General features: G+C 38.1%; 2 protein-coding genes and 1 pseudogene across 2 annotated transcripts; all 3 read right to left on the reverse strand.

The window, feature by feature from the left end:
• Nucleotides 1-652: 652 nt before the first annotated feature.
• Nucleotides 653-2,155, reverse strand: LOC136253649 (uncharacterized). Its single transcript, XM_066046310.1, has one exon. The coding sequence runs from the start codon at nt 2,153-2,155 to the stop codon at nt 653-655; it is 1,503 nt and encodes a 500-aa protein (XP_065902382.1).
• A 12,570-nt stretch (nt 2,156-14,725) lies between these two features.
• LOC136253650 (uncharacterized) lies at nt 14,726-17,792 on the reverse strand (annotated as a pseudogene).
• A 1,966-nt stretch (nt 17,793-19,758) lies between these two features.
• Nucleotides 19,759-21,445, reverse strand: LOC136254142 (uncharacterized). The gene has a single exon (XM_066046818.1). It carries the CDS (start codon nt 21,405-21,407, stop codon nt 19,902-19,904), a length of 1,506 nt encoding a protein of 501 aa, XP_065902890.1. The 5' UTR covers nt 21,408-21,445; the 3' UTR covers nt 19,759-19,901.
• Nucleotides 21,446-22,809: the final 1,364 nt, after the last annotated feature.

Below are 22,809 nucleotides of genomic sequence, written 5' to 3' on the forward strand. Positions count from 1 at the left end.
TATGTTTATGGTGATGATTTGTTAAACAATGACACCTTTTTGCAAATCTGAATGATCACATGTTTACGCTTTCATATGTGCACTGTATCAATCCCTTGATATGATTTGTGGTACAAGCTTGCATTGACATTTTTAAGATTATGTCCATTGGAAGCTACTGTGTGTACAAACTAACACTTATGTTTCTCATAACCTCTCTATTCTGGACCATTCTAAGTGTGACTGTCCTTATTGGAGAAGTGCCCAGAGTACCATGACATGGACCGATTATCAGTGTCTACATTTCAGGTTTTTTTTTTGGGTACCACATGTACATGCATATATGCATCAACTTTGTATACCTTCTGTAAAAATACTTTTCTTCACTGCTTTTTAGCCCGATACAAATTTCCTATGGAACCACCAATAAAGGTAGCTAGATGAAAGAAGTTTCTGAATGTAATGGGACTCACATTGGTGACAGTAGTGTGCTATGTTTTTTTCTTCCAACTCAGTTGGAAAATGCAATGGACATTTATTACTTGAATGTTTTTAATAGAAAAAATACAATACACATTACCTCCACAGTAGAAACACGCAAGCTATAAAAGTACACAAAATGTACAAGGTTACAGTACACATACATATTCACTGTACAATAGTTACTTCTGTCTCATGAGTCTTCCTGAGGCTTGGACTCATCCAGGGGCTCAGATTCATCCTCAGGTTTTGGAGTTTCATCTGTGACCTCTGTCTTATCACCAGTTTCAGTCTGTTCATCAGGACTTTGGGACTTGACCACAGTCTCCTGTTTGTCTTCACTTTTAGCTTGGTCATCAGTGGTTTGAATTTCACCCACCTTAGTCTCGTCAGTTTTCGGCTGTTCATCAGGACTACTGGATTGTTCTGTAGTCTCCTCCTTACTTTGTTCAGTAGTGGTCTCTGATATATCTTTAGTTTGTCCACCAGTGGGAGGAACTTCAGCAGCAGGTTGTTTGCCCCCTTCTTTATCATCACCTTGCTTTGCTTCTGGTTTACCACCAGGGCCATAATATTTTGGTGTCTTCTTAACCAGGCCAAATTCGATCAAACTGTAACCTGTCTCAATGACCGATTGTTCTGTGTCTCGTGGTTGAATACCGAGTACGTTGACCATTCTGTCATTGACATATGTCAGTCGCTTACCAATCCCTGGGTAAATCAAACTCATCTCACCACTAAACTTTGACATAACCCAGGCGACAAACTTGGGTATCTTCATCGTGCCAGCCTTGTACCCTTGAGGGCCAAACTCTTTGTTAACCATCTGACACAGTGTCTGAAATAGGACATTACTTTCTGACACAAGGAGGTAACGTTTTCCATTACACTCTGGATTCTCCATAGCAACAATGTGAGCTCGGGCAACATCACGAACATCAATTATTGGCACAGCCAGATCGATACATCCAGGGACCTCTCCTGCTAACATAGCTTTTATGTATCCAACGGAAGTTCCGGCAGATGATTTGGTAAGAATGGGACCAATAACAGCTCCCGGACAGATAACTGAAAGTTCAAATTTCTTTTCCTCTGGTAGATCCTTTACAAAATCCCAAGCAGCCTTTTCTGCCAAGGTTTTGCCCCTTTCATAAGGCGGACAAGCTTCTGGTGGGGACCAATCTTCCTCAGTGTACGTATGGTCCTGGCGCTGTGGGTGGCCTATGAAGCCACAAGACACTGATGCTAAAGAGCTTGTCACGACTACTCGCTTTACACTTCCACTCCCAGCACAGGCAGATAGCACGTTTATGGTACCATCAACTGCAGGGCGTATCACTTCATCCGGGTTCTTTGGGACGCCAGTAGGCACGGGCGAAGCGATGTGAAGAACGTATTTGCACCCTTTAACGGCATTTACCCAACATTCTTTGTCCTGCAGGGTAGCCTCGCATAGTTCCAGAGGATATTTAGCGTCAGGAATTAGCTCCTGTAGTGATTTTACTTTCTCTTCGTTCTTCAGGCTTCTCACCGTACCGCGCACTCGATAACTCCCAGAGATCAGGAGTTGCTGGATTGTATGAGTGGCGACGTAGCCTGTAGCTCCAGTCACTAATACTATCGGAACGTCTCCATCCACTACTGGCTTAGCTGTTGCCACTTCCACTTCAAGCTGAATGTCCTCTCCGGATGCCATCCTTTAATTAATCACACTCTATTACTCGAACGAAAAATGATCAATTAAGCGTAGACGGCGCAAAACTCGACGGTAATTTTAAAAGCGGAAGTCCCATACAAAAGTATGGGAAGCAAATGCGGCTCGAGCAATAACTCACAACTCGAGCTAAGGACAGGCCATCTCGCTTGCCATACACTTCTTTTTCACGCCGTCTATACGCTTAATTGATCATTTTTCGTTCTAGTAATAGAGTGTGCATATCGTCTATTAATATCACATGCAACTCTACACACGTCATGCTGCATTATAACACTTTCACTACTAGCTACTTATATATATTTATGATTGTAAAACTCACAAATTTGAGTATAAAAACAATGTCTTTAGATTATTAATTACTGTTTTTCATTGAATGTGTCAGTGTTGATTGAAGAATACTATCAAAATCATTTAGGGAAAAAATATCATTGATTGGTAGTTGATTCCATAGGGTAATTGATCTTGGGTAAAAACTAAATTTGTATGCATCAACAGTAGCAGATGGTTTGATGAATTTATCCTGGCCGTTTCCTCGTAAACATCTTGTAGAATGTACAATATAACTAGGGATAGGAAGCTCTACTAGGTGATTGACAATCTTGTAGAACATCAAGAGACGAAGCCTTGTATGGTGGTACACTATGGATTTTAACTTTAGTGAATTTAGGATATGTGATATACTACTTAATCTGCGGTAATTTGACACAATAAAACGAGCAGCACGCTTCTGAATAGCTTCTAGTTTATTGATGTAGTATTGCATGTGTGGGGACCAAACTGTCGCAGCATAGTTTAAAATTGGTAGAACAAATATCTTGTAGGCATCTAGCTTAACTCTTTGGTTACAGTGTTTCAGATTTCTTCGTAAGAATGCTAAAGTGTTATTAGCTTTTTGGCAAACAGTGTCCACATGATGGTTGAATGTAAGCTTGCTATCAAAATTGATACCCAAGTATTTAGCATTTACAACAGGATTCAGTTTTTTGCCATGGAGGGTGTATCCCATAATGTAAGGATTATGTTTTAATGTGATTGTTATTATCATGCATTTCTCTATATTGAATTTCATCCCCCAGGTCTCTTCCCATATTTCCAGTTTTCTCAAGTCTTCTTGAAGTATTTTAGCATCATCCGGTGTATCAATCTTTCTGTACAAAATACAGTCATCAGCGAATAAACGACAGGAAGATGATAAATTGGTGGTGATATCATTAATATATGCTAAAAATAATAATGGTCCCAACACACTTCCCTGAGGTACGCCACTAGTTACGTTTATAGGTTTAGAGGTGACACCACCACATACCACACGCTGAGTACGGCTGTCCAAAAAGTCAGTAATCCAGTTCAAGATGTTACCACTTACACCATAATGTTGAAGCTTTGTGAGCAGTAAGTGATGCGGTACTCGGTCAAAAGCCTTGCTAAAATCTAGTAATATGGCATCAGTTTGCATGGCCTTTGTTGTTTAAGCTAGAAGCAAAATCATAGATGTTTTTATTAATTGTAATTCAGCTGAATAATTCTTACGAAATCCAAATTGGGATTCAGAGAGTACACTGTGGTCAGAGAAGTGAGACATGATGTTTGTATGTACAATATGTTCCAGAACTTTACAGCATATACACGTAAGTGATATTGGTCGATAATTTGAGGGGTTAGATTTATCACCTTTTTTAAATAAGGGTGTCACGATAGCCTGTTTCCAAATTTGTGGGATGGCACCTTGATGAAGGGAAGCAGAGAATATCAGCTTCAAGCTAGGAGAAATTTCAGCAGCCATGGATTTCAGTAATCTAGCAGGTACCTCATCAGGACCATGGGATTTTGATGGGTCTAGATCATTAAGTAAGCAAGTGATTCCTTCACAACAGATCTCAATATTAGGTATATCTGGATAGGGGCTAGGCCCCATATCCGGGGGTGGTTGGAGATGTTCATCATTACTAAAAACTGAGGAAAAATACTGGTTTAAAATACTAGCTTTAGCTTGGTTATCATCATGCCGAAGTCCATCTTTTTGTAAAGTTGGTTCACCACAATAGTCTTTCCGTAGGGATTTTATGAAACTAAATAACTTTTTCTTTTTACTATTTACATATGAATCATGGATAATGTCAGACATATACTTGTTATAAGACTTACGACATTCTCTTTGCATTTGTCTTTTAAGATCTTTAAATTGTGTCCAGTGTAGTGATAAATTCGTTTGTCTGGCCTTGTTGTAGGCCTTTTGTTTATGTCTTCTCAACTGTTTGATCTTATGATTTATCCAAAGCTTACGGTTGCTAGTGTGTTTGATCTTTGATGGGACAAATGTGTTTAACAGACTTAATAATTTGTTATGAAATAGTGACCATAGTACTTCTACAGGTGTTTCAATAGAATAATCTTGTGTAAGTTTGGAGGAAAACTCCACCATACTTTTCTTCATTTCTTGTAAATTAGCTTGCTTCCAAAGATAAACTTTGTGGCCCACAGACTTTTGGTAGGTAATTGATAATTTCATGGTAGTCAAAATAGCACAATGATCACTAATTTCAGGCAGTGGCATACACTGTTCCACAAGAGATGTGGCATACACTGTTCCACAAGAGATGGGTGGGAGGTAAAAAATAAGTCAAGTGTATTGGGTCTTCGAGTGGGAAAATTGACCCGTTGTGAGAATCCACATTCTGTGGACATGTTTAAGGCAAGATCATTAATTTCGAGAGGGTATCTGTGAGATGTAACTGATCCGTTTTCCCAGTCGATGTCTGGTAAGTTAAAATCACCATAACAACATACAGTTTCCTCTGGATGTTTATCAACTATGTCAATTATGTAATTACACAAGTTAGCTTGGTATGTTGCATCCGCACGAGGTGGCCTATATGCATAGATAGCTATTAACTTAACATTACTAGATAGTTTAAGCGATACAGAACAAATTTCCAAATGTGGAGGTGCATCAATCAAATCAGACAAAATGTCACAAGTAACTCCTATAAGAACTCCACCGTAACCATCAGCACGATACTTTTGCTGGCATTTTAAGTATCTAGCATTTATAGCTACAATATGTACAATGTGCAATATGCAGTGTTGGGCAAGTTACTTATTAAAAGTAACTAGTTACATATTACTTGCAGCTGAACTATTTAGTTACAGTTACATGTTACCCATAAAATAAAGTAACTATAATAATATTACATATTATATTACTTTGTGTTCACAGCTTTAAGCTGTCACGTGTGAAACTACCACCTTATCACGTGACACGATTGCGTTGTTGGACCATGTGCAAATCTTGGTTATAAGTAAGAAGCTGGTGAATAAGCTTCATTCAGAAGGCTTCGTTACTTCGCTGTGGCTAGGCGTTACTCAGAGGATAACTAACGAGATTAGTAACTTTGTTACTTGTAGTAATAATATTACGTAATATTAGACTCGTTACAGTAACTAGTCTATATTACTTAGGTAACGTGTTACATTTGTATAACTTGAGTTATATTACCTGTTTTTATAGTGTATTTCATTATATTACTTAGGTACCACAAAAGTAATAATATTACGTACCGCGTTACATAAGTAACGCGTTACTCCCAACACTGGCAATATGTACTGTAGCTTTAGCTTGTATGGTTACGTGTAAGTGGATATATAGAACATCAGCCTTCCTCTGAAGTAGCTAACAAGTTAAGGTCCTATCCTATATGCACTGATACATACACATATTATGTGACACTGTATGGTTACAAAGGATATAATGCACCTACAGTATACCATATCAGTCATGCCCCAACCCCAGAGCATACAATATGTGGCAGTCATAAAGAGCTAGGGCACATTCAGTCAAAGTTTCCTCTTAAGAAACAGGCTTCCAAAGGATTCATTGTTTGTCATACAGCTAATATTGTATACATGTGTGAAACTAGAGATCTTGACTTTATTGTACAATACTTATCAGGGGCGTAGGGAGGGGGGGTTCTGGGGGGTTCAGGAACCCTCCCTGTAAAATTTAGACTTCTGCAAGCAGGATCCTAACACACCATTTAGTGTGGCAGGACAAAATGAGTGAGCAATATAGTGTAATGGCACAGCACAACAATTGATAAAACTTACATTCATCTCTCAGGGAAGGATTTACAGAGGTAACATGAGCCCTCCTCAAAACTTGTTTAAAAGATCGATATACTCTAATAGAGCAGTCAGGTATACTCTAATAGAACATGTATGTAAATATCCATGTCCATATGAAGTTTTTCAGACATTCCAACAATAAATGTAAAACTTAGCATGACCTTATACTGCTATAGCTTTGGTGTGCAGTGTTTAAAGATATAGAGCTCCAGTAATTTATCACTTGTGTTATGCAAAATGAATTCACACTATGCATATTTGTATAGTTATATTGTTTTGATTGTCATTTGTATCAGTGGATTCATGGCCCCTATACCACAGTGAGATATAACCATCACTTACAGATTACTATATGTGTCTCTATGTGTTATGCTGTCTGTTTCCACTAGGTGACTTTATCTAGTACTACTTTCATCCCAGGGGCACTTAATGCATCATAATTAATGTACTTTTTGCATAAAATATAGCAATTTGCTGAGTTTTGATTTATTAAAATATTGAAAGTCTCTCAGCAGCTGGGGGCTGTGCCCCCAGACCCCAGCTTCTAGTAACTCAATGCTGGTGCTGGAACCCCCTTTCAAAAAATCCTGGCTACACCCCTGCTTATCCTATAGGTACAACTGAATACACGTCAGGCATGAATGTCTGTTTACATGCAAACCTTGGTTTGTTGTTAAAATGATCACTGATGGGACCAGAATGTGGTCTCACAACAATTAAGCAACTTTTAATAAAAAAATTTTATTGACAAGATACATGCGTCTACACTGGAAGCAGGTTTTCAAGGCTCTGTTATGGAGCGTCAGATAACTTTTAAACCGGGCCTTTCCCTGGTTCTAGCAGGAATGGCCAGCATGACATCTACTTTCACGTAAAATGTAACAGCTTAATACGGCCTTTTTCATGGTACAAAGTAGGGGGTTTAACATTACACATAGAACCATTGGCAATGAAAATATTATTATTATTATTATTGATTGTTGTGCAGACCTCAAAAGAGTATGGTGCACAAAAAGGGTACAATTGCTACTGTCAATTACAAAAGGAAAACAAACTTATACAATTATACAATATTTACTGTACACAAGACCATATATACACATTGATAAATTATTAAACAGTTACTAGTCCAGCTAGGCTGTGCTTGAATTGGTCAATCTCTGTTAAATCAATCACGTGTTGGGGTAAGGAATTCCAAATATTGATTGCAGAGGGGAAAAAAGAAAATTTATAACAGTCAATTCTAGTCATTGGGGTTAAAAATCTCTTATCATGGCCTCTGGTGTGATGTAGGTTAGGATTAGAAAAAAGGAAATCATCAGCATTAATGTCGATTTGGTGAGATATAATTTTAAATAACATTGTAGCCTTCTGTTCATTCCTGCATCTGGCTAAGGTAGGCCAATTAAGGTTAGATAACATTTCAGTGACACTGGAATATCTAGAGTAGTTGTTAAATGCAAACCGTGCTGCTCGTCTTTGGACATTTTCTATGGCATCGATGTCTCTTCGCGTGTGGGGTGACCAGACTGTGGCTGCATATTCTAAGATAGGTTTAATCAGGGCTTTGTAGCAGTTACTTTTGACTTGGAGAGGGCACTTGCTCAAGTTACGTTGCAAGAAGCATTTGGTGTTATTGGCCTTTTTAGTAATTTGTTTAATGTGCTCTGACCAGGATAGGTTTTTGTCGATAGTTACACCTAGATACTTAGCATGTGTTACCTCTTTTATAGTTTTACTTTGCAGTGTGTATTGAGCTAGTATTGGGTGCTTCTTGTTAGTGATTCTAAGAAATTCACATTTTTGTAAGTTGAATGACATTTTCCAGTCAGCTGCCCATTGTTCTAAAGTGTTAAGATCCTGTTGTAATCTGTGACAGTCATCTTGGGAATGAATCATAGTATACAATAGCACGTCATCAGCATAAAGTTTTATCTTAGATGTAATTCGGTTAGGCAGGTCATTAATAAAGCAAAGGAACAATAGGGGAGCGAGGACTGTCCCCTGAGGAACACCAGATAATATTGGCTCACCCCAACAATCCAGGCGCGAACTTTTTAACGAATCCTGGTTATACCAGGCTAGATCTATCCTTTCTTGAATACTTCAGCTAGCTATACCGTTCGTGACGAACGTTTTACACGGTACAAATAATTTTATAAAAATCACCATCTCAATCCAATAGTCGCATACCCCGGCTGAGCACTGATTATTAGTGACGCGCGCGCTATATTGCGTGGGCGAGTTGCAATGGAGAAGCATTCCGTTCTTGAATGTTTAATTCATCAACTTTTCAATGGTCAATAGTCCTTGTCAATCATGCTAATAACTATTTTGATCACGTGATACATCTTTGTATTTTGTACATGTAATCAAATAAATATTTTTAAAAATGGTCATTATAAAAATTTCAAGTTAGCTGTTTGCAGTTCTCCAACATATAAACCTGTGGAAAAAACAGTCACAATTAAATTGGTGAATTTAAAAAATCTTTATCATGCACACACTACACACACACACACACACACACTACACACACTACACTACACTACACTACACACACACACACACACACACACACATTCACATCAAAATAAAACACTACAAGGTATGGTAATGGTTGTTTACATTGGTTAATTTTGTGGTGCGCCACATATAGCAACAAGGGAAATGTGTATCTGTGATCAAGAATTTAATTTAGATTCTAATATCACAATTAGATGGTCAGACTACCTTTGTCAACTAGAGATGAACTGACTTTTGGTGTAAAAAGTGAGGGGTAGCCAATGCCTTGGGACTCTTGTATGCTATGTGAGAAATCCAATCAGAAATACACAAATATATTAGAAACCAAATCCTAAATCTAAAATCATGTAAAAATAATGGAGAAAGTGAGTTTAACAAAGTAGACATTGATCGATCATGAATAACTAGAACAAGATGTAGATCAACAACTGTACAGGTAGTTACTAGTTAGCAATCTCACTAAATGCTTTTAAAAATACATAAAGATTTGGAGTCTCGTACACACCATTTGGATGCTTTGCGTGGGCGTTGGCAACCCCTCTGGTACATCATTTCGGTGTTTTGCGTGAGCGTTGGCTACCCCTCGGGAAAAATAAAAATAATGAAAGACTGTACAGAAGCTGATCTGTACAGAAGATGAGCCCTGCACAGCTACGTGGGCTTCTTTTTTACAAAGCATACACTCACCTTATTTGCACATTGCCCAATCGTCATCATGGACGCTTCCACCTCCCACCGTGCACTAAAGTAATAGAAACAAACATCATTAAATAATATAAGCATTAATATTATTATAGCGTAACACAGCAGCACAATACTACAGCATGATAAACAAACCAAAGTATTTATACAGAAAACTATGTCATAGACATTTAATCGTCTTTGAGCAAGGCCATTTTAATGAAGGTGTAAATTGGGCGTGGGCGGGCAATTCATTACATTCTGTTCGTCGTTTATAACTATCACTGGCAAACTAATGCATATACAATATCAAAGAACGCGTATATATTTAAACAGTTGTATGATACTTATAGACTGTTTTTTCACTGTCAACCACCTCTTGTGCGTGGGCGGCTCACCACCCCTCCCCTCCACACCCTCCCACCCACCCATCCCATCCCCTATATGATATATGTGCTATACAGGTGAGCATATAAAAGTTGCTAAAATTAACAGGTTTTTGTAGAATCAGTTTTATTTTTAAAATTCTAATTGAACAAACAGTACATTTTCATACTGTACATTAAAAAACATTGAATTGTCTGATATGAAAAGTATGTGTGTGTGTTGGTGGGGGGGGGGGGGGGGGGGGGGGGGGACTACATATGCAATTATGCATGACAACAAAATTTACACAGTGAAATTTGAAGCATAGTATTACAAATGTGATTTATGGGGTCTGCAGGAACATTTTAATAATAATTGAAGCACTGCACTATGTACATGATTTCACTAGGTCATCCCAGGATTTAGTGACCATGAAATTGTGCATATTTCCACTTATGTGTCAGCACCTTGTAAATTAAACTCAAGAAAAGTTTTTCTATGGCATAAGGCTAACTTTGATTTAATTGAAGAAGTCATCCTAAACTTCAATAATAGTTTTTTAAATGATTATACCCTTGATACTCCTATTAATACTCTTTGGAATAAATTTAAATATCTTTGTGAATCCTGTTTAGCCCTTGTACCACAGAAGCAGACATCAACCAAGTTTCGAACTCCATGGATAACTGCCCAAATCAAAAGATTGTCAAGGAAAAGCAGCGTAGATACAACACTGCTCGCTCATCCAACCTTGCAAAAGATTGGGAAAGCTATCATAATTTGAAGAAAGAATTGCAACGTTTATGTCGAAGATCTCATAACAACTATCTTTCATCACTGCTGGACTCACATAACAAACTCACTAAAAGATTTTGGTCTTTTGTTAAGGGCAAACGTAAAGATCAGGTTAGCATCAATACACTATGCTCTTACGGACAAGTGTATACTGATAGTAAAGACAAAGCAGATATTTTAAACAAACATTTTTCATCAGTATTTACTGAAGAGGATTTGGATTCACTCCCCACTATCCATGGATCCCACACACCAGATATTTCAACTCCTGACATTAATCCTATTGGCGTCCAAAAACTTTTAGAAGACTAGGACATACATAAAGCATCAGGACCAGACAATATACCATCAAGATTACTAAAAGAAACTGCTAGTCTCATGGCTCCTCTTTTGACTCTTATTTTCCAAGCCTCTATTCAACAAGGTACTGTCCCGGATGAATGGAAGAAAGCTAATGTAGTGCCAATTCACAAGAAAGGATCTAGAAGTGATCCGGGTAACTATCGACCTATCTCATTAACCAGCATTTGCTGTAAAACCCTTGAACATATTATTTACTCCTGTATCTTTACGCATCTCAATAAATACAACATTCTATGTGACAATCAGCATGGTTTCCGTTCCAAGCGATCATGTGAAACTCAACTACTGGGTGCAGTGAACGATTTTGCTAAAGCATTGAACTCTGGAGAACAAATTGATGCTTTGTTTCTTGACTTCTCCAAAGCATTTGATAAGGTACCTCACGAAAGACTTTGTCACAAATTATCACACTATGGAATAAATGGCCACTTGCTAGATTGGATCAAAAGTTTTCTGACAGAAAGAACGCAATCAATTGTTATTGATGGAGAAAATAGCTGTCCTTCTACAGTACTTTCCGGTGTGCCACAAGGCACAGTTTTGGCACCCTTATTGTTTTTAATATTTATAAATGATATTACACAAGATCTCCAGTGTACTGTTAGACTTTATGCAGATGATATCTTAATTTACAACATCATTCATTTTCCCAATGACTCTGAGCATCTTCAACAAGATTTATATACTTTACAAGCATGGGCCAGGAGATGGCAAATGGAATTTAACCCAGCTAAATGTGTACATCTTACAACTTCAAATAAACATCATATTATTGAACATAACTATTACTTATTTGATCACCTAATTCAAAAGGTCTCCAAGGCAAAATATCTAGGAATAACATTTGATGAACATCTTACTTGGAAAAATCATATTCATAACATCTGTCATAAGGCCAATTCAGCCTTAGCTTTTCTGAGGAGGAACGTCAATCATTGTCCAATTTCTGTAAGATCTCATTGCTATAAGTCCCTTGTCAGACCCATACTAGAATATGCTTCACCTATATGGGCTCCTCACCTTCAATCTGATATTTTTGCCATAGAAAAGATTCAACGTAGTGCTGCAAGGTATACAATGAACAATTACTCCTGGAGAAGTAGTGTTACTAACATGCTCACATCACTTAATTGGCCCTCTCTAGAATCATGACGTACATTTTGCAAACTAGTCATGTTTTATAAGATAATCAATTGTCAAATGGAAGTTCCATCTATCTCACTAACATCAATGTCATCAGTTACCAGAGGTCATTCACAACGTTTCAGAATCCCACAAGCAAGAATCAACTCGTACTTATTTTCCTTTTTACCATCCACTATTAAATTATGGAACACTTTGCCAGAAGATGTGGTCAATCAGCCATCTATAAACTGTTTTAAGGACATTTTGTTAAATCATCTGAATCTACTTTGATTTTGTTTTTGTATCTGTGTGTTATACTCCTTGATGGAGTCCTACACAGTAATAAATAAATAAATAAATAAAAACTAGATGTTTGCAAATAATTATAAATAAAGTAATTACTTACAGCTTTAAAAGAAATTAAGTTAGGGTATCTCAATCTTCTTCTTGCAAACAATGCATGCCCAACAATAGTATAGGGGTCCATGGCTCTCCGTTTCTACCATCTATGGTTTGGGACCTACTCAGACATTAATTGTCACTATAATGAGGTGGTATTATTTGTGAGGTCATGAGATGGTCATATTAATGAAATTAGGTCATGAAGTACACTTTTGGGACTAGTTCAGTATGACTAGCTATATATTCACACTTCTGCACAGTGAAGTTCACTTCATAACTTATCAACCATCCTCAACAAGCATTGCATGTCAGACATGTGGCAATAATTTAGTACTTACAGCTCAAACAAGCACTTGTGAAAGCTAGAGCTCAAGCACATGAACAACTTAAAATTAATGCACTCGAAGCACTTGTATATCTCCAGGTGGTGACAACTTCCATACCAGATTTGAGGTCAGCATGAGATATATTCCTTCAAGGGTCGTCATTTCCATTAATTTTTTGTGCACCTCACAAAAGTCGCTATAGCTCAAGCATACTGTAATCAATTTGCAACAACCTTGGAGGGAAGAAAGCCTCTGGGTATATTGCAGCACATTACCATTGGAATTGATGGTAATGTGCTGCAATATAATGTGCTGCAAATAATGTGCTGCAAAATATTGTGTGCATGATTACTTAATTTACTGGTTTTAAAAGATTTCAATATTATTTTGCAAGATTTTACAGATCAGGTGGGAAGCCTTTTCAAACCAGGAGATAAACATTGCTATAATCTAAAGATCATCAGAAATTATTGGCATTATCATTGCAGCCATTTAAATCTTGGAGCTACCTTGATTTCACAACTTCTGCCCTATTTGAGATCCGCACACTTTTTTACAGCTTGGCTGTTTTTGTTTAGACATCACGGTGTAGTGTGTTTGTATTTTTGGTGCATGCATTGCACATTTAATTAAAAGTCTTGTCTATATGCTGGCAAAACATTTGATGCTTTTGCTAGCCTATTATGCTTGAAATTATACCAGTATATATAATTGGCATAAGCCTAACTGGAATGAGGAAGAATGAAGCTATTTTGTTGCAATCTATGTACGTACCTATTTTTCATACCATTTTGTTGCTTGTACTTAATTTAAAAGAGATGAACATTCTAATTGTGAAGCTGAATGCACTACTGTGTGATTTGTTAAGTAGTTATTGTTAAATATTGGCCTACTGAAAGATCATGATCATAAACTTTGTTGGACCTTAATTATGATACGTACGACGTACGTCAGTATAGTTTCATGTCATACTTGGTTCTTCTGTTTCAATGCAACTTCACTTAATAGTGTAACTAGTTTTCTTTTAGTTTACCAGTATCCATACATTGTTACACAAATAGGATTATTTGTATATAAAACTACTACAATAGCCTCTCCTAGCTACTTATGTGTGCACATACTAATGTCAACAAAATGGCTATGGTGGTCATACACAAATAACTATTAGTGTCATATTGTTCCAGCTAGATAGTACAAGGTGTGATACTTAAAGCTGTGCAAGAGCTCCATAGTAGGTATTTGCTACTGCCATAGATGTTCCATCTCTGACGATTCCATGTGTTTCGACTACCCCAAGAGTAGTGAAGTGACTATACATAACAAAAGGCATGCAGTAACATCACACACAATAGTCAAAATTCATTACCCATCCAGAAAAGTAGACCGTTCTAATCTGGTACCATGGAACAAAATCGATGTAATTCCCAGGATATCCATGGTATGCATAAGCACAAACACTAATTGGCCTGTAACTAGCGAATGCTTCAACACATCCTTTGCCTTCCACATAGTAGGTGAATCTTGTGGATACATCAATTCCTCCTTGTACAAGTTCCTATAGTGCACAGAGACCATGTATAACACATCTGCCTACTTCAGGCAGTTTGCTATACTTACTGCTAATGAAGCAGATGCTCCTCCTTTAACTGTTAAACTTAGAGAGGGAACAAGGTTAGCACAGGCTTTTACTTCCAAAGGGCATACACAGCGACCACCATCCAACTGGACACTGACTATTCCTTTAAGGGTAAACCAAATTGTTGTTATGTACACAAACACAGGATAGCGTTTCGAGAAAACATTGTAATCACGTGAAAATAACGTGCCAGATGAGCTTGTGCAAACAGTGTGTTGACTGTCTACATTTAAAAACACAGTTGATCCCAATTTTACATAAACCCTGTGATACAGCCTAGAACCAGAAGTACGATCAGAAGACTCAATATCTGCTATATGGAATGAATAGCCTAACACATTAGCTCTGACTACAGCTTTGGTGTACAATTTGAGCCGTTTAGTGTATAGCCTCTCCAGTAACCTCCAACAAATGTGCCAGTTGCTATCTTCATATTCAGGTCACTGATACCAAATGTTTTTTCCCATAAATATCCTTTGTGGTAGGGATAGTCTGTAACATCATTTCTACGTTGATAATAACTTGCTATCAAGTTGTAATCAGAATTGGATTCATCCCAGTCTGATCCTCGTTTTATCCTTGCATTGTCACTCACTTTATCACGCACAACTTGTCCATAGTTCAACTGTTGTCTTATTGTGTTGATATGCTGTTGTGCTCTATCAGTACCCACCAGTGTAAGATACTTGATGAGCAATTCATACAGGTTGGGGTTCTCTAGTCTAACGGCAGTCTTCACTATGGTGTCCAGTAAACCTTCACTGGGATTAACTAGTATTTTATTACCATACGCATCTTTTAGTACCACTATGACCTCTTCAAGGACATTATCTTCTTTGGTTCCATTCAATAAGGTTATCAAAGCCTTTTGCACAACTAGTTGATCAAGATGAACACCAAGTCCTCTTATGACTGAAATCTGTGCGTCAGTGTCATTATGACCAAGACTGGACAGTAAAGCATCAATGGCTAATCTAGAGCCAGTGTTTCCAAGGGCATAGTTTAAGAGAAATGATTAAATCCATGTTATTGGTAGATGATTTAGCTGTGTCAAGTCTCCTAAGAAGTTCCCCCACTACGACAGTCTGAATATCATGGTCATTGTTCTTAGCTAGTGCTCCTAGTACCAGCAGTAGGCCATCATCATTTGATGGGTTAATATTAATGACAGTATCAATTAATTCAGGTACAGCTTTTTTAATTTGAACCAACTGGTATAGCAAGATGTCTCGTTCATCTTCTCCCATGCTCTTTGTTAGCAGTGACCCCAGTATCTGCAAAAGTGTAGTGGTATAGCTATTATGCATGTGTTACTGTTGGGGTAATGTTTTTAGCTAATGCATGGACAGTCATATAGGGGCTTTGCTCAGTAGTAGATAACTTTAATGAGACACTCTTTTTGAAGTCAGAAGGATGTGTCCTAATTGTGAATTACTATTTCTGTAGATTTGTGAGTGAATTTTATGGCAAAATGAAGTAAGACTACATGTAAGCTTATTCACAAATCTGCCACTGTCTTGTATTGCAGGATAGTGGTATATACACACTGAAATGGCAGGGCTTGTATATTGTATGTATGCATTATTTATAGCTTTTCAATTAGTTTGGAGTAATTGCAGCAGCAAGCTAGTAGCCATGTAGTAGAGGGGGCAGAAAGGCCAGTGCCCTCCCCTCCCCCCTCCCTTTCAGAATTTTGCATAGTGCTGTTCATTGTATCAGAGCATCATTCAAACAGGTGTGCTTTTATACAAATACCCATAGATTCTGAAGTATAGTATATTTAAAAATGAAGTAGGGGTCTGAGTGATTAAAAGTAGTGAAGTAAGAGACGAGTGATGGTATTACTGCATAGCTCGGTGGGAAACTCGACATTTATTTTGTTCAGTGCCTAAGTATGGACTTTCCTCCAAGCTATGCTGTAATTCCATCATTAATCTCTTGTTTCACTGCTTTTTGTCACTAGTGATAAAAAGTATAGTTTGTGATAAAATGTAATTTTTAAATGCACTAGTTTGTTTAGTTTTTTTTTTTTTTTTTTTGTTATACCATAATAATAACTATGATGTACAAGTGTAACTTCTATATCATACATGACAGTTGTATAAGGTGACTGCTACATTACAGTATCTTGAGTTATCCTTTTGCCTACATGAATATCCTAAGAGGCACTAGTTCATGCATTCCTTATTTTTTCTTTTTCCTTATTTTCAGACTGCATGACATTTACCCTCTTGCAATGTTAAATTCAGTCAAAACTGCTACCCATGATCATGACCAGATCTAATTTCATAAGCTGACTTTTCAAAATTTCTGAAGGACATTCCCTACACTCCTTAGAATACTCTTGCTTTGCATTTCAGAGTGTACGGTGACTTACCCGTGTGTCATCCTCCCTTACCTTAGCAAAATCCTAGACCCACCCAAATGTTGTTTTCCCAATGAATCTCCATGCTTTCATACCTGTTGTGATCGCAGGCTACCATCAACAGCCAGGAAAGAATATATCAGTAGTCTTGTTTTCATGCCCACATTGTGTGGCTTGTGAGACAATTGCATATTAGTTTGGACCATGAAATAGTCTAATACATACAATAAGCTTGTACCTTCTTGTAATACTCTATCAACTGATCAATTGCTGGAGTATAGTGTGGTGGAGTACCATGTTCTGCTTCTAACCTTAGTAGTTCTCTAAAGCTGTGCACTACATTAGAGTAAACGATTTAATATTAGCTTTTACAGCATATCGTGTAACCATACCTAGTGCAGTGTCATTGGGATTCTTCTTAAGTTTTTCAAACAGCTCGTTAACTGATGGAATGGCATCTCTGATTTTTCTAATCTTCAACTATCCAAATTTGGCTGTGTATACAAGAGCGAGTGTACTAAATACACTTATATACATGAAAATGATTGTATTTTTGCATGCAAAATCACTGCATGCTACCTGTCCATACTAACCTACATCAATGACTGCTAACAGGCTCCCTCTTTCAACATCAGATGCTGAAAGGTCAGTGAAGATAGCATCTCTTTTACTTTTACTTTGACAGTAAGCCCTTTTCATTGAGTAAGTTGCATTAGACTGAAATTGCTTACTAAAATCCATAGTGTTATCATAAGTGCTGTCATTGTTGTCTTCGTCTGATTCTTCACCATTTCCAAAGTTGATTCTAACTTCCAATTTTCCATGTGATTCTTGGAGGATCAGACCAACAAACACAGATTCTTCAACCTTGTCATAAACAAGGGCATTTTGTGGTACTTCACCAACCATTGTGATGAGATCACTGGTTCTAACCGTTCGAGTGAACTTTATACCATTAGATTCAGTATCAAAGCTGTTAGAAAAATAATTATAATAATAGTTGCTTCTAACAGTATACATACTCAATTGTAAGGTATTACGTACATCTGCACAGCTTAATTTAATTTTGCATCTATAATTTAACATACACATAATGTGAGATATGGATAGAGCCAGCATCAACCTCTTCAACATTTCCTTCAACATTTCCTTCAACATTTTCTTCCGTTGCCACGCACACCGCCAATCGATTGTGGTGTTCGGTGCATGTGGTGATTAGTAACCCTAATGAGCGCCTGATCTTGAGGAAGGTAAACACTCATTTTGCCATGCACTTTCTCTAAGACTACGGTCCCTGGGCTGGAGGCTCATTACCGCGCTTGCACTTATTGTCACTGTGTGTGTTTGTGTGGTGTGTGCATGTTATTGTTATTGACTACTTTTGTACACTAGCTTATTGCTGAGACAAGAAAGCAGGCCATGCTAGCTTGTACATCAAGTGAATGTTATTGTAGTGAAAAATGTAGTTGTGGTCCTGACCAGAAAAAAGCACTGAACTGCAAGCATACCTTAATGGGTTTAGATACGTAACTGGGTTGGCATGTCTTGCTAGGGTATTCGCAAATACAGCTGTGCTGAGTGTCGTGAATGTGACATTATCTCCAATGCCAAAGATCAAGGGATTTTATGCATTATCATTTTTCTAAAATATGCTTATAGGCCAGGCAAACTTGATTAATTGTTTCTCATCCCCACATGCATCTCTTTATATCCCCACCACCTCTAATGTCATTATTGCTGTTATTAATCACATGTATATGTATTTTGATACTAAGAAGGTTGGCTTTCATTTTACAGCACAGCAAATGTCACTTGCACCTCAGAAATGGTGGTAAAATGTAAGTACTAGTTCTTAAAAGGCTTTAGCTAACCTTTATAGTAACAGACAGCTTGATTTGGAGTATTTTCTTTAATAATGAATAATAAAAAATGACCTCCCGCCTGCATGGAAATCCGAATTTTTGTGGATGACCTTGCCTGGCCTTAGTGTGATAAAGTGTATACACAGAAATGAACAGTGAGCTATATTGTAATGTGTGTGTGTCAGTCTCTTATGTACTGTGCAGATTGCACAATATATTCAAGGTGGTGATAATTAAGCCGTCACAACTATGTATACTGAGCACTTCTGCCGGACATTTGTATTCACATGTGGCTTAGCTGGTATGGGCTTGGCCAAGCAGCAGTTAGCTGGATAGTTCTTGTCAAGTACCATTGTACACAGAAAGCCCAAACTGGACCTACCACATCACTTGTCAGCCATCAGGTAGCGCATTATATTATCAAATGTTTCGAGCTGTTTGGTTGTACTATATCAGGCCAATATTGGGATATGTTTATGGTGATGATTTGTTAAACAATGACACCTTTTTGCAAATCTGAATGATCACATGTTTATGCTTTCATATGTGCACTGTATCAATCCCTTGATATGATTTGTGGTACAAGCTTGCATTGACATTTTTAAGATTATGTCCATTGGAAGCTACTGTGTGTACAAACTAACACTTATGTTTCTCATAACCTCTCTATTCTGGACCATTCTAAGTGTGACTGTCCTTATTGGAGAAGTGCCCTGGTTTTCAGGGGTCTTATTATTGTATGTACATAAAGAATACCATGACATGGACCGATTATCAGTATCTACATTTCAGGGTTTTTTTTGGGTACCACATGTACATGCATATATGCATCAACTTTGTATACCTTCTGTAAAAATACTTTTCTTCACTGCTTTTTAGCCCGATACAAATTTCCTATGGAACCACCAATAAAGGTAGCTAGATGAAAGAAGTTTCTGAATGTAATGGGACTCACATTGGTGACAGTAGTGTGCTATGTTTTTTTTCTTCCAACTCAGTTGGAAAATGCAATGGACATTTATTACTTGAATGTTTTTAATAGAAAAAATACAGTACACATTACCTCCACAGTAGAAACACGCAAGCTATAAAAGTACACAAAATGTACAAGGTTACAGTACACATACATATTCACTGTACAATAGTTACTTCTGTCTCATGAGTCTTCCTGAGGCTTGGACTCATCCAGGGGCTCAGATTCATCCTCAGGTTTTGGAGTTTCATCTGTGACCTCTGTCTTATCACCAGTTTCAGTCTGTTCATCAGGACTTTGGGACTTGACCACAGTCTCCTGTTTGTCTTCACTTTTAGCTTGGTCATCAGTGGTTTGAATTTCACCCACCTTAGTCTCGCCAGTTTTTGGCTGTTCATCAGGACTACTGGATTGTTCTGTAGTCTCCTCCTTACTTTGTTCAGTAGTGGTCTCTGATATATCTTTAGTTTGTCCACCAGTGGGAGGAACTTCAGCAGCAGGTTGTTTGTCCCCTTCTTTATCATCACCTTGCTTTGCTTCTGGTTTACCACCAGGGCCATAATATTTTGGTGTCTTCTTAACCAGGCCAAATTCGATCAAACTGTAACCTGTCTCAATGACCGATTGTTCTGTGTCTCGTGGTTGAATACCGAGTACGTTGACCATTCTGTCATTGACATATGTCAGTCGCTTACCAATCCCTGGGTAAATCAAACTCATCTCACCACTAAACTTTGACATAACCCAGGCGACAAACTTGGGTATCTTCATCGTGCCAGCCTTGTACCCTTGAGGGCCAAACTCTTTGTTAACCATCTGACACAGTGTCTGAAATAGGACGTTACTTTCTGACACCAGGAGGTAACGTTTTCCATTACACTCTGGATTCTCCATAGCAACAATGTGAGCTCGGGCAACATCACGAACATCAATTATTGGCACAGCCAGATCGATACATCCAGGGACCTCTCCTGCTAACATAGCTTTTATGTATCCAACGGAAGTTCCGGCAGATGATTTGGTAAGAATGGGACCAATAACAGCTCCCGGACAGATAACTGAAAGTTCAAATTTCTTTTCCTCTGGTAGATCCTTTACAAAATCCCAAGCAGCCTTTTCTGCCAAGGTTTTGCTTCTTTCATAAGGCGGACAAGCTTCTGGTGGGGACCAATCTTCCTCAGTGTACGTATGGTCCTGGCGCTGTGGGTGGCCTATGAAGCCACAAGACACTGATGCTAAAGAGCTTGTCACGACTACTCGCTTTACACCTCCACTCTCAGAACAGGCAGATAGCACGTTTATGGTACCATCAACTGCAGGGCGTATCACTTCATCCGGGTTCTTTGGGACGCCAGCAGGCACGGGCGAAGCGATGTGAAGAACGTATTTGCACCCTTTAACGGCATTTACCCAACATTCTTTGTCCTGCAGGGTAGCCTCGCATAGTTCAAGAGGATATTTAGCGTCAGGAATTAGCTCCTGTAGTGATTTTACTTTCTCTTCGTTCTTCAGGCTTCTCACCGTACCGCGCACTCGATAGCTCCCAGAGATCAGGAGTTGCTGGATTGTATGAGTGGCGACGTAGCCTGTAGCTCCAGTCACTAATACTATCGGAACGTCTTCATCCACTACTGGCTTAGCTGTTGCCACTTCCACTTCAAGCTGAATGTCCTCTCCGGATGCCATCATTAATTACTTAATAGACGATATGCACACTCTATTACTCGAACGAAAAATGATCAATTAAGCGTAGACGGCGCAAAACTCGAAAATAGTCTCGTGCCCAGACCGCCTTTTTTTTTTCTCCGCCCCCACACAAAAAGAAAAAAGCGGTCTGGGCACGAGACTAAACTTAAAAGCGGAAGTCCCATACAAAAGTATGGGAAGCAAATGCGGCTCGAGCAATAACTCACCACTCGAGCTAAGGACAGGCCATCTCGCTTGCCATACACTTCTTTCCGTGCAAAAGAAGTGTATGGCAAGCGAGATGGCCTCGAGTGGTGAGTTATTGCTCGAGCCGCATTTGCTTCCCATACTTTTGTATGGGACTTCCGCTTTTAAGTTACCGTCGAGTTTTGCGCCGTCTACGCTTAATTGATCATTTTTTGTTCGAGTAATAGAGTGTGCATATCGTCTATTAATATCACGTGCAACTCTACACACGTCATGCTGCATTATAACACTTTCACTACTAGCTACTTTTGCAGTATCTAGCATTTATAGCTACAATATGTGCAATATGCAGTGTTGGACAAGTTACTTATTAAAGTAACTAGTTACATATTACTTGCAGCTGAACTATTTAGTTACAGTTACATGTTATCCATAAAATAAAGTAACCGTATAATAATATTACCTCGAATATTACATGTTATATTACTTTGTGTTCACAGCTTTAAGCCGTCACGTGTGAAACTACCACCTTATCACGTGACATGATTGCGTTGTTGGACCATGTGCAAATCTTGGTTATAAGTAAGAAGCTGGTGAATAAGCTTCATTCAGAAGGCTTCGTTACTTCGTTGTGGCTAGGCGTTACTCAGAGGATAACTAACGAGATTAGTAACTTTGTTACTTGTAGTAATAATATTACGTAATATTAGACTCGTTACAGTATAAACTAGTCTATATTACTTAGGTAACGTGTTACATTTGTAAATAAAATAACTTGAGTTATATTACCTGTTTTTATAGCGTATTTCGTTATATTACTTAGGTACCACAAAAGTAATAATATTACGTACCGCGTTACATAAGTAACGCGTTACTCCCAACACTGGCAATATGTACTGTAGCTTTAGCTTGTATGGTTACGTGTAAGTGGATATATAGAACATCAGCCTTCCTCTGAAGTAGCTAACAAGTTAAGGTCCTATCCTATATGCATACATACACATATTATGTGACACTGTATGGTTACAAAGGATATAATGCACCTACAGTATACCATATCAGTCATGCCCCAACCCCAGAGCATACAATATGTGGCAGTCATAAAGAGCTAGGGCACATTCAGTCAAAGTTTCCTCTTAAGAAACAGGCTTCCGAAGGATTCATTGTTTGTCATACAGCTAATATTGTATACATGGCA

The sequence above is a fragment of the Dysidea avara genome, chromosome 4 (genome assembly GCF_963678975.1).
Source record: "Dysidea avara chromosome 4, odDysAvar1.4, whole genome shotgun sequence".
Taxonomy (NCBI): domain Eukaryota; kingdom Metazoa; phylum Porifera; class Demospongiae; order Dictyoceratida; family Dysideidae; genus Dysidea; species Dysidea avara.

Coding starts and splice junctions, on each gene's coding strand:
- LOC136254142 (XM_066046818.1), bottom strand. CDS start 21,407: ATGATGGCATCCGGAGAGGACATTCAGCTTGAAGTGGAAGTGGCAACA.
- LOC136253649 (XM_066046310.1), bottom strand. CDS start 2,155: ATGGCATCCGGAGAGGACATTCAGCTTGAAGTGGAAGTGGCAACAGCT.